Source organism: Conger conger, chromosome 4 (genome assembly GCF_963514075.1).
Source record: "Conger conger chromosome 4, fConCon1.1, whole genome shotgun sequence".
In the NCBI taxonomy this organism is placed as follows: domain Eukaryota; kingdom Metazoa; phylum Chordata; class Actinopteri; order Anguilliformes; family Congridae; genus Conger; species Conger conger.
The window spans coordinates 3139669-3152191 of NC_083763.1; the positions used below are offsets into that span (position 1 = coordinate 3139669).

The following is a 12523-nucleotide window of genomic DNA, read 5'->3' on the forward strand; positions in this document are numbered from 1 at the left end:
GACTGTAATTAAAATCACTTATCATTTTCACCATTTAGAGTATTATTATTATTATTATTATTATTATTAATAATAAAAAAGAATAAACAGGCACTCTCCTGCCTTATTTATACAAATGAATAAACATTTTCTGAGCTTTTGAGTTTGACCCTGGTGGTGTTGTCCCTGGAAATAGGTGTATGCCTGCTCCCTCTGCGGTCTGCATGTACAGATAATATTTACGTACTTTAACTGCGTTTTTCCGTTCTTTACGTCGTGTTTTGAAGGCAGATCTTTGCATGTTGAAGTAGATTATGACGTTGTGGTGTTTCTGAGAAGCTCTCACGGTGTCTGTGTTCTCTCAGAGTCGACGGGCGAGACCACTTTCAACGCCACAGACAGCCAGGGATCGGAGGGCGGCGACAAACAGTTCAAGAAGGCAAGTTTCTGGGCAAGCCGGCCTTACCTGTGCCCTTACCTGTCTCTCCTGGCTGAGACACAAGTGATACTTACCTGTGTCTCTCCTAGCTGAGACATAAGTGATATTTACCTGTGTCTCTCCTAGGCTGAGACATAAGTGATACTTACCTGTGTCTCTCCTAGCTGAGACATAAGTGATATTTACCTGTGTCTCTCCTAGGCTGAGACATAAGTGATACTTACCTGTGTCTCTCCTAGCTGAGACATAAGTGATACTTACCTGTGTCCTTACCTGTCTCTCCTGGCTGAGACACAAGCAAGCCTCACAGGAAGAAGTGATTGTTTATTTATTATTGACTTTGCAGATGAGATGGAGAAATGGCTGCTGTTTGTGGAGCCTAAACTGAATTGTGCTCCTGTTTACCTAATCCCTCCTCCCTCATTCTTCCCAGCATTATCCAGGATGGATTTTGGGTTCTGAAACCAGCATGCGGACAGCAGAGCTCTACCTGTACCTGTACCAGTGTTCCTGTGTCTCTCATGTCTTTCATTTCAAATCCATTCCTCTGTTACTCCTCTGTTTTACGCTTAAAATGAGCAGGGACCTCGTAGTCAGAGCTGGGCTGGTCTTTGGCCTGTACAGTAGAGGCTGTAGTGTTGTGTGTCGATGGTTTCCCCATTTTTGGCAGAATAGCATCGCTGTCTGAATTCGGTGCTCAACTGGGCTACACGGCACTAAACCTTCAGCACTTCTGTGTCTCACTGCTGCCCCCTGCTGCTTGAAATGAGACCATCCACTGGAGAAAAGAGTCAACTCAAAATGCAGGGACTGGTCAGTTAAAACGGGACTGCCCAACCCTGTTCCTGGAGATCTACGGTCCTGTAGGTTTTCACTCCAACCCTAATTTGGCACCCCTGACTCTTCTAATAAGCAGCTGAACAAGATCTCTAGCTGTTGAATGGGGTGTGCTTTGTTTGGGTTGGGGTGGAAACCTACAGGGATGGCATCTCCCGGGAACAGGGTTGGTTACCCCTGATTTCTCATACTGAGAAGAGTCGATGTCCCCCTCAGTGAAGGGGGCCAAAGAGCCAACAATCCCAGGGTGCTTTGCTCCATTGTATTAAAGAGAAAAAAAACAGATGCCTTGCATCACAAGCAACCCAGCAAAATATATGGTTATTTTTTATTAATTTTTTTTACATTCTGAGTTGGTGGTTTATTTGTCCAGCAGAGGTTTCAGTTTAAGCTTTCACTTGTTGCCCTTGGAGACCACTCAGCCTTCACAGAACGCCTGCTTTTCCTCCCGAATAATTTCACATGCGGAACTGAGCTTTTTTTTATTTTATTTTTATAGTTCATTAAGTGTTTCATAATCAGATATTGAATTTTCCCGATATGACACCAAGCCACACAGAGGCCAGAATGATCCTGAATCCAGGAGCAATTCCACTGTGTGTCGTTCCCGTAATGGCATCAGTGTACGGATAGTGTCGCAGGTTTTCTTGTGTCTTGTGTCGGGCTGGCTTGTGTCAGTGAGGCGTTTATGTCATTCCATTGAATCCCTGGCAGAAACATGTGGCTTAATGCTGTTGTTCAGGATGTGATTAGTCTTGTCTGAAGAGTGCGGTGCAGAATATGGAGCCCTCATGCTTGCTGAGAGATGCTGGGTGTGTTGGGATCTGTAGTCTTCAGTACAGTGTGGGCTTCAGAGAATGAAGTGAAGAGAGGGTTTAGGGTTTGGTCTCTCTCTCTCTCTCTCTCTCTCTCTCTCTCTGTCTCTGTCTCTGTCACTTTCTCTCTATCTGTCTCTGTCTCTCTCTCTCTCTCACTCTCACTCTCACTCTCACTCTCACTCTCACTCTCTCTCTCTCTCTCTCTCTCTCTCTCTCACTGGCCTAGCTCATGGAGCCCAGAGGCTCATGGGACATTGAGTTTATCCTGTATGTTGCTCTGGTTGTGTTGGGGGTGTGAGCTCCCTGTGTGTGGGCGGGGGCCGCTGTTTGACGTGTGTCTCCCCCCCCCCCCCCCCCGGCAGGGTCTGCTCGGCGAGCTCATTCTAATTCAGCAGCAGATCCAGCAGCACGAGGAGGCGGCCCTCAGGGCATCGGCCAATAGCATCAGGCCTGAGCCCCGCCCGGCCCCGCCCCCCCAGACTCCGGCCCCGCCCCCAAGCCCCAGCGCCGCCCCCCCGACGGCCGATCCGACCCCCAGCCCCCCGCAGCCCAAGCGCAAGGTGAAGCCCCCCCCCCCCATCCCAAAAACCACGGGCCAACACTGGAGAAATCCGCACCCCACCCCTCTCCCTCGGGCCCAGGGGCAATACGACCTCACTGCCAAATTCACACTAACAGAAATTTGCTGGGACCTCAAGATTTGAACAAATGAAGCAGCCCCACCCCACCCCCCACAATTCCCTGTTCCAGTAGGCACTTCCTTTAGGGTTAGCATTTAGCATAGCCCTGAGTTTTGACGCATACATATTTAGCCTCTGGTTAGTGCTACTTTGTGCAAATATGAGTCTGGTACAATGTATTTTGTATCTTTTTATTTTCTCCTACTGATTAAGTTTTGTGCTTATAATCATTCATTCATAGCCCATAGCCCTCATTTAAAAAAACCCTCCCTCCCCCTCAAAGTGCTGTTAGTGTGAATGAGGCATTATAAGGCATTATAAGGCATCATAAGGCTTTAATGACATGCTCGTGAACCTTCATTCATGCTCTTTGAGGCGATCCCGAACAAAAGCATGAGCTTTGGGCCGTCTGGCATGCCTGGAACATCGGATGCCGTGATTCTGTGATTTTTCTGCTCGTTTTTCTAATCCGAATTGGGCAGCGACCCTCACGATAAACCGCTAACACGCGGATCGCTGGAATCACTGGAGTGGAATTCTTTCTAACTGCATGCATTCTCAATTTCCTCACGGGAAAACCCCTTTACGTGCCGCCATGTCTCTGTCAGTGTCCCTGCGTCCCATGTGTCCACTAGAGCTGTGTCATCTGTGTGTCCCCCGTCACGTCTGTGTCCCTCGAGAATCGCCTGTGTGTCTCGTTATAGCGTGGTCATTCCGTTGGGTTGGACAAGCCTTTTTTTTGTGGGGAGGGTTGCGGAACTGTGATTAAAATTGAATGCCTTGATTAATGACTCTCTGTTTTGATCCATAGTTTTCCCTCTTTTTTTGGCATTAACTTTGAGGTTCTCGCACCGGTGTCCTCTCTGCATGTTGGTCGGTGGGTTTGAGTCTCTCTGGACAGTGTCACTGATTCACTGACCCAGGATGCCGTTCCTCTGGAGCTGAGCCTTGTACAGCCCTCTGAGTCCCTCACAGAGCCCACACACACACTGTCACAGATAACCACTCTCGCTGTCTCCCATAGGCCTCAGATAAAGAGAAGGTGGACCAGCTTCAAGAAGAACTTCTCCGGACTCAGGTGAGTTAATTCAACAGGCTAAGCAGTACTGAATCAGTTTTGGTTTAATTCTGTGATAGTATCGTGTTGCAATTCTCTTTTTAACAATCTTTCTTAACAGGTTACTGAATTAATATGACAGAGGATGTTTTCAAAAATTGTCTAAATTTGACCATTGACCACCCTGAACGAAAAGATTAAATGTGGAGTGTTTCTGTGTCTGAGTGAAAGCGCTCTCCCCTGTTCAGTGTATTAAAATTGTTCTTTGTGCAGTGCGTCAGAGTAAAAGTTTGTTTTTCCTCAGATGAAGTACCATGTGTGTGTAGTGTGTAGTGTTTGAGAATAAAAGTGTGCTGTTTTTCCTCAGATGAAGTACCAGCGGATGCTGGAGCGTCTGGAGAAGGAGAATAAAGAGCTGAGGAAAGTGGTTCTGCAGAAAGACGACAAGGGCATCCACCAGAGAAAGGTCAAGGTGAGGTCACAGGTCACAGAGGCATCCACCAGAGAAAGGTCAAGGTGAGGTCACAGGTCATCCACCAGAGAAAGGTCAAGGTGAGGGCACAGGTCATCCACCAGAGAAAGGTCAAGGTGAGGTCACAGGTCATCCACCAGAGAAAAGTCAAGGTGAGGTCACAGGCCACATAGGCATCCACCAGAGAAAGGTCAAGGTGTCATTCAGTAAAGTACCAACAGGCATCACACACACACACACACACACACACACACACACACACACACACACACACACACACACACACGCACACACTGTAATACAGTAGTGTCAGTCTCAGATGCTTCTCTCTTCCTCTCTACAGAAGTCTCTCATTGACTTGTACTCAGAGGTCCTGGACATCCTCTCTGACTACGACTCAAACTACAATACCCAGGATCATCTGCCCAGGGCAAGTACCACTCAAACTACAATACCCAGGATCAGCTGTCTGTGATGTGTGCTGATTGGAAGGTTTACTTCTATTCAGGTGTTTGCTGATTGGAGGGGTGTCTGTTGAGGTTAGTGTTTACTGATTAGAGGTCTTTTACTATTGGACTATGCTGATTGGAGGAGTGTTGGAGTGTGCGCTGATTGCAAGGTTCTTTCTCCATTTTGCTTTATGCCGATTGGACGTCTGTCTGTTGGATGTCTGTCTGTTGTGTGTTGATTGGAGGGTTCTCTCTGTAGGAGTTTTCTGGTTGGAGGTTTCTCTCTGTTGGGTTGTCCTGATTGGACGGTTCTCTCTGTATGAGTGTCCTGATTGGTGGGTTCTCTCTGTAGGAGCATGCTGATTGGTGGGTTCTCTCTGTAGCAGCATGCTGATTGGCGTGTTGTCTCTGTAGGTGGTGGTCGTAGGAGATCAGAGTTCGGGGAAGACCAGTGTGCTGGAGATGATCGCTCAGGCCAGGATCTTTCCCCGAGGCTCCGGGGAGATGATGACCCGCTCACCTGTCAAGGTGAGGAAACGGACCCGCCCTCTCCCTCGCCCCACCCTTCAGAACCTACTCAGCCTGGAGGAATTCCACTATCCACTATTCTATTTATTCATTTAATTATTAGTCAGCATGTCAAGTGCACGGCATCCACAGGCCATCTGATCCTCGACCCCGAATGAATAGCTGTGGCACCTGCTCAGATTTGGGGGTGGTAGATAACTTTCTTGGACATAGATTGTGGGGGGGGGTAAAATGGCCGCTGGGAGTGGGAGTGGGGGTGTGACTCACCTGTCGGGCGTGTCCTCCCAGGTGACCCTCAGTGAAGGCCCGCATCACGTCGCTATGTTCAAGGACAGCAGCCGTGAGTTCGACCTGAGCAAGGAGGAGGACGTAAGTCACGTCGTGCGTTAACGTCAGCGTTAGCATTAGCAGACCTCTCCGTGCTGTGCGTAATGTTGTTGGGACCACAGTAGCATTAGCACTTAGCTTCAGTAGCATTAACACTAGCATTAGCAGACCTTTCCATATTGTTTATAATGTTGTTGGGACCACATTAGCATTAGCACGAACATTAGCGGCAGTAGCATTAGCACTAGCATTAGCGGCAGTAGCATTAGTGTGTGTTAGGTGGGACTGCAGTAATGTTAGTACTAGCATTAGCGGCAGTAGCATTAGCACTAGCATTAGCGGCAGTAGCACTAGCACTAGCATTAGCGGCAGTAGCATTAGTATGTGTTAGGTGGGGCCGCATTAGCACTAGCATTAGCGGCAGTAGCATTGGCACTAGCACTAGCATTAGCGGCAGTAGCATTAGTATGTGTTAGGTGGGGCCGCATTAGCGCTAGCATTAGCGGCAGTAGCATTAGCACTAGCATTAGCGGCAGTAGCATTAGTATGTGTTAGGTGGGGCCGCATTAGCGCTAGCATTAGCGGCAGTAGCATTAGCACTAGCGGCAGTAGCATTAGCGAGTGCTAGTTGTAGTGGGTTGTCATGGCGGCGCTGCTTCAGTTTCTCTCTCTCCGGTGCAGCTGGCTGCCCTGCGGCACGAGATCGAGCTGCGCATGCGTAAGAGCGTGAAGGAGGGGCAGACCGTCAGCCCCGAGGTGAGACACCACTTCCGGACCTTTCCGCCATCGGCTGTGGAGCTCTCCTCTCAGATAACGCTGAACAGGCTGCTGACTGTGTGTGTGTGTGTGTGTGTGTGTGTGTGTGTGTGTGTGTGTGTGTGTGTGTGTGTCTCTGTCTCAGACCATCTCCCTGAGCGTGAAGGGCCCGGGAATACAGAGGATGGTGCTGGTGGATCTGCCTGGAGTCATCAGCGTGAGTGCAACCACTTCAGCCAATCACACGGCAGCGTGTCACAGCCTTGACCAATCACATTTCAGCTGTAGGTGTCACTTAATTCAGATGGTAGAAACACGCACGCAAATAACAGTTCAGCAAAATGTGCTGTTCGCATATCATACTGGCAACAGTCAGAAATGAGTGCTTACTGAAGGCAGAGTTGATCTGGGCTGTGTTTTGAAAGCGGATGGCGTGTCTTTCAGACGGTGACGACGGGAATGGCGGCTGACACGAAGGAGACGATCTTCAGCATGAGCAAAGCCTACATGCAGAACCCCAACGCCATCATCCTCTGCATTCAGGGTGAGTGTGTGAGTCTGTGATTGTGTGTGTGTGTGTGTGTGTGTGTGTGTGTGTGTGTGTGAGCCTGTGTGTGTGTGAGCCTGTGAGTGTGTGTGTGTGTGTGTGTGTGTGTGTGTGAGTGTGTGTGTGAGCCTGTGTGTGTGTGTGTGTGTGAGTGTGTGTGTGTGTGTGAGCCTGTGTGTGTGTGTGTGTGTGTGTGTGTGTGTGTGAGCCTGTGTGTGTGTGTGTGTGTGTGTGTGTGTGTGAGTGTGTGTGTGAGCCTGTGTGTGTGTGTGTGTGAGTGTGTGTGTGAGCCTGTGTGTGTGTGTGTGAGTGTGAGTGTGAGTGTGAGTGTGAGTGTGAGTGTGAGTGTGAGTGTGAGTGTGAGTGTGAGTGTGAGTGTGAGTGAGCCTGTGTGAGTGTGTGTGTGAGCCTGTGTGTGTGTGTGAGAGTGTGAGTGTGAGTGTGTGTGTGTGTGTGTGTGAGCCTGTGTGAGTGTGTGTGTGAGCCTGTGTGTGTGTGTGTGTGAGCCTGTGTGTGTGTGTGAGAGTGTGAGTGTGAGTGTGAGTGTGAGTGTGAGTGTGAGTGTGAGTGTGAGTGTGAGTGTGAGTGTGTGTGTGAGAGAGTGTGAGTGTGAGTGTGAGTGTGTGTGTGTGTGTGAGTGTGTGTGAGTGTGTGTGTGTGTGTGAGTGTGTGTGTGTGTGAGAGTGTGAGTGTGTGAGTGAGTGAGATAATTGTGTGTATAACAGGCTCTCTCCTCTCTCAGACGGCTCTGTAGACGCTGAGCGCAGCATTGTCACAGACCTGGTGAGTCAGATGGACCCTCAGGGCAAGAGGACCATCTTTGTTCTGACCAAGGTGGACCTGGCCGAGAAGAACCTGGCCAGCCCCGGCAGGGTGAGTCCACCAGGGGGCGCACTTTCACCACGTTTAACAGTGAAACCCAGCCTGACACAATGTAATGATGGCCACAAGATCTGCCCAGGAATGCTCACCTTTTCCTCCCCCCAAGTGTACCTACTGCTTAGTGCCTGAAAGCTAAATAGCATCTTGCACAGTATCAAGCCTGGTCTTGAAAACCCCCCAGTTTCTGCCTCCACTACATAACCTGGCAAGCTATTCCACACAGTGACCACTCTCTGTGGAAAAAATACTTCCTAATATCTGTGTGGAATTTACCCTTTGCCAATTTCCATTTATACCCCCTCGTTGTGCGAACTGAACTCACGCAGTGGTGAGGGTTGTGTGCCCTTATTGTGTGTAATCGCTGAAACGCACGTCTTTATTCTGTACAGATTCAGCAGATTGTGGAGGGGAAGCTGTTTCCCATGAAGGCCCTGGGATACTTTGCTGTGGTGACTGGAAAAGGTAAAAATAATAATAATGATTATAAGAAGTAGTAGTAGATTGAGACGATTTATGTTCTTAAGTGTGGTTGTTATGTGCGGGTATACAGTGTTTAAAGTGGTTTATTAGCCACGGAGCTATGTGCGCAGAGCTCTGGGGTGACGGATACCCTCAGAGATGGAGGATTTTGTCTCTGAGACACTCCTGAGGAGACAAACTCTGTCTCCATTCAGGCAGCAGCAACGAGAGCATCGACTCCATCAAAGACTACGAGGAGGACTTCTTCCAGAACTCCAAGCTGCTCAAGTACGTCCTCCCACGCCCTGGCGTGGGTGTTTGTGTTTGTGTGGGGCGCTCTGATTGGTTGCCCCCAGCCTGGCGTTTGTGTGGGGCGCTCCGATTGGTTGCCCCCAGCCTGGCGTTTGTGTGGGGTGCTCCGATTGGTTGCCCCAGCCTGGCGTTCATGTGGGCTGCTATGATTGGTCGCCTAAGCTCTAATCTCCCCCCCCCGCACCCCCACAGGAACGGCATGCTGAAGGCCCACCAGGTGACCACCAAGAACCTGAGCCTGGCCGTGTCCGACTGCTTCTGGAAGATGGTGCGCGAGTCCGTGGAGCAGCAGGCCGACGCCTTCAAAGGTGTGCGGGGGGGGGGGGGGGCAGGGAGGGGGGGCCGACGCCAAGTTGGGGGGGGACTAGTAGGGTAGGGAAGGTGGGGGGGGAGGTGTCCGAGTTTGACATCAGAAAAGGTCAGTGAGTGTCGCTCGACTGAAATCGCAGAATGTTCACGTTTAGCTAATCTTACCCCTGGGCTTACCTCATTTTAGCTCCGTCTCCTGAGTTCCGCTCTTCTCTCACCTCGCTGAGGTCATCTCTTGCCTGAGCTCAGCTGAACTGTCTCCTAAGTTTAGCTGTGCTGTGTGTGGTTTCTCTCAGGCCACCCTGAGCGCCTCTCTCCCCTGCGCAGCCCAAATCTCTCCTGCAATTACAGAGGAGCTGAACTCCCCCCCCCCCCCCCCGGCCCCCCCCCCCCGTTCCCCGGTCCTGCAGGCAGATTAATGGATCCTCCCGGCTGCTCTCCGCTCCCTTTGTGTTGCTCATCGATTCGCTGCGTGTGAAACGGCCGTCAGCGGCCCGCGGGGGAGACGGATAACCGGGCAATTACCGTAACCTCCGCCGAGTGTGCTGCCATAGGGAGGAGGAGGGGTCCTGAGTGTGCTGCCATGGGGAGTGTGCCGTCACCATGGGGGGGGGTCAGCTGAGTGTGCCGGACCGTGGGGGCGGGGGTCCGGTGGGTTCTGCCGAGGGTTCTGCTGACTGGAGACGCGCGCTGAGTGGGATCGATTGTAACCCCGCCTCCCTCCCACCGCACGCCTGCCGTAACCCCGCCCACGTCCATCCACACGCCGGGCTGCTGATCTCACCGAGGGGGGGGGGTCCATGAGGCAGAATGGGCCACAGCCCCCTATCAGAGCTCTGTAGAATCATGATGCCTGCTGCTGGGTTACGGCTGTTCTAGGATCATAGTCCCTGTTTCTGGGATCTGTTTTCAAATCATCCAATAATGGTTTCTTCACCGTTGTGGTTTTTGTGGACTACTGGAGAGCTTACAGCTTGTACTGTTCTACAGTAATAAATGTTAACATGTTAAAGCCTGATTTCTGTCTGCTCTCTCTCTCTCCCTGTGTGGTGATCTCTCTCTCTCTCTGCCTGTGTGGTGATCTCTCTCTCTCTCTCTCTGCCTGTGGTGATCTCTCTCTCTCTCTCTCTCTCTCTCTCTCTGCCTGTGTGGTGATCAGCCTCTCGGTTTAACCTGGAGACGGAGTGGAAGAACAACTACCCTCGACTGCGTGAGCTGGACAGGGTGAGCACCGGCAGGGGGAGACGGGGCCCAGGGGCAGATGGAGGTGGTCTGGGGGGGTAATAGAATGGGGTAGGGGTGGATAGGACAGGGAATGGGGTAGATGGGAGGGAGTCAGGGGCTGATGGTGGAAACTCTGTAGTGCGACAGTCCCACGATGCCCTGGGGTGCCTACGCTCCCCTAAAACTGGGCTGGGACACCCTGTTCCTGACAGGCTATCAGAGTCGGTGGATTTCATATGAGCTTCTTCGCTTAATCACTGAATTTCTCTTATCTGTAATTCTCTGTTGATAAGATTAATTTTATAAGCAGATTAAAGTCAGCTCATAATGGATTTGTGGCCCTATATGAACGGTTGCTAATACTGTAAACCCTTAACAGCCTGTTCAATAAAGATAAGGCTTTGAACTTATAAGACATAAAACATGTGTTCACGAAGTGTGTCACATACAGTTCCAGTTGATTAGGCTAAGCAGGGGGCAGTCCGCCCTGGAGCAGTGTGGGGTTAAGGGCCCAACTGCTGTGCGGATCCTATTGTGGCTGCAATGGGGCTTGAACCACCAGCCTTCCAGGTCAAGTCATGCAGCTTCGCCACTGGGCAACACACTGCCCCTGTGTTCTACCTTAGAAAGAAATGCTTTACGTGGAAAGTTAAAGAGTAATGAATGTGTTGTCTTTGAGAGTGACAGTGAGGGCCGATTTTGGACTTGAGTTTGGGCGACTGAGGCCAGGTGTGACCCGAGTTTGTTTCTGTTTCTCTTCCGGTAGAATGAGCTGTTCGAGAAGGCCAAGAACGAGATCCTGGATGAGGTCATCAGCCTGAGTCAGGTCACCCCCAAACACTGGCAAGTACCCGCACTACCCCACTCTCCAGGTCACATTACACTTACCTTTTTTCCGACGCTTTTATCCAAAGTGACGTACATTCAGAGCATAACGAACCGGTCATTGTGCAACTACAGAACACGGGTCAGATAAGGCCGAGAACATCGTTAGTTCACAGGGTGAATTTAAGCTAAGTCAGTAAAGTTTGCGGCAAGTCATAAACTGCGAGCGAGGCGAAGAGTTATGGTAAGAACCGTGTGAGGACGGAGGCAGGCGTGTGAGATGAAGGTGATGGATGGAGATACCAGTATAACAGAGTGTGTAATGTCCTCTGTGTGTAGTCCTCTGCTGAGCGGAGAACGGAAACTCTTTTTACGCGCAGTAAATGCACGCTCAGCGTGTTTGTGTGGAGTCGCTGCGCTTCCCGGACGTTTTATAGCCTGTTATTCTGTGGTCCCCTCAGCTGGCAGAGCCGTTGCCCTCAACTCCCACGTCTGACCGCGCGTGACCGTCGCCCTGGCAACACTGTAGCAGTTTTACTAATACATGAATTAACATTTTATTCGAGTGTGCGTTTGACGGTAAGCCCTGTGACGAGAGAGGACGGAGTTGGGGGTTTCTCGTGCGTCTCCTCGTTGTGTGGTTCTGCTCCCGGAGAGGAATAAAGATGTTCCTATAACACAGCAGCGGAAAACTCCTGGAGATCCCTGGCTCCTGGTTTTCTGTTCCCATGCACCAAGCTCTATTCATGAGCTAATCAGTAAATGTCATTCATATTCTAGCTCATAAAAGCGATCGGGTTGATGAGGGAGTTTTTCCTTGCCTCTGTTGTCCAAGGCTTGCTCTCGTGGGGGTTTAGGCCTGAGTTCTCGGTCAAGCACGTTGCGACAGCTGTTTGTGAAATTCGATAAACAAATACATTTTGGTTTGCTTTGATTTAAATAGAAGTTATTAAGTTTAATTAAAGGTTCCCACCCTTGCTTTAAAATGTTAAGAGGAGCAGAGGATCGTGGGAGGTGCTGTATGTACAGGGTTAAGAGGAGCAGAGGATCATGGGAGGTGCTGATTGAGAGCAGTAGAGGATCATGGGAGGTGCTGTATGTACTGGGTTAAGAGGAGCAGAGGATCATGGGAGGTGCTGTATGTAAAGGGTTAACGGGAGCAGAGGATCATGGGAGGTGCTGATTGAGAGCAGTAGAGGATCATGGGAGGTGCTGTATGTACAGGGTTATGAGGAGCAGAGGATCATGGGAGGTGCTGTATGTACAGGGTTAAGAGGAGCAGAGGATCATGGGAGGTGCTGTATGTAAAGGGTTAAGAGGAGCAGAGGATCATGGGAGGTGCTGTATGTACAGGGTTAAGAGGAGCAGAGGATCATGGGAGGTGCTGTATGTACAGGGTTAAGAGGAGCAGAGGATCATGGGAGGTGCTGTATGTACAGGGTTAAGAGGAGCAGAGGATCATGGGAGGTGCTGTATGTACAGGGTTAAGAGGAGCAGAGGATCATGGGAGGTGCTGTATGTACAGGGTTAAGAGGAGCAGAGGATCATGGGAGGTGCTGTGTGTAAAGGGTTAAGAGGAGCAGAGGATCATGGGAGGTGCTGATTGAGAGCAGTAGAGGATCA

General features: G+C 50.4%; 1 protein-coding gene across 1 annotated transcript in view; it reads left to right on the forward strand.

Annotated features, from left to right (window-relative positions):
* LOC133126882 (dynamin-like 120 kDa protein, mitochondrial) overlaps nucleotides 1–12523 on the forward strand; it is a 45536-nt gene that overhangs the window by 7704 nt on the left and 25309 nt on the right. Inside the window, exons 6-21 of the mRNA XM_061239346.1 lie at nucleotides 345–418; nucleotides 2436–2633; nucleotides 3778–3831; nucleotides 4178–4282; nucleotides 4626–4712; nucleotides 5146–5259; nucleotides 5548–5628; nucleotides 6268–6342; nucleotides 6488–6559; nucleotides 6787–6886; nucleotides 7632–7762; nucleotides 8161–8233; nucleotides 8446–8518; nucleotides 8735–8850; nucleotides 10011–10075; nucleotides 10842–10922. Coding sequence (XP_061095330.1) covers nucleotides 345–418; nucleotides 2436–2633; nucleotides 3778–3831; nucleotides 4178–4282; nucleotides 4626–4712; nucleotides 5146–5259; nucleotides 5548–5628; nucleotides 6268–6342; nucleotides 6488–6559; nucleotides 6787–6886; nucleotides 7632–7762; nucleotides 8161–8233; nucleotides 8446–8518; nucleotides 8735–8850; nucleotides 10011–10075; nucleotides 10842–10922 — 1499 coding nt within the window. The remainder of the gene's footprint in view (nucleotides 1–344; nucleotides 419–2435; nucleotides 2634–3777; nucleotides 3832–4177; nucleotides 4283–4625; nucleotides 4713–5145; nucleotides 5260–5547; nucleotides 5629–6267; nucleotides 6343–6487; nucleotides 6560–6786; nucleotides 6887–7631; nucleotides 7763–8160; nucleotides 8234–8445; nucleotides 8519–8734; nucleotides 8851–10010; nucleotides 10076–10841; nucleotides 10923–12523) is intronic.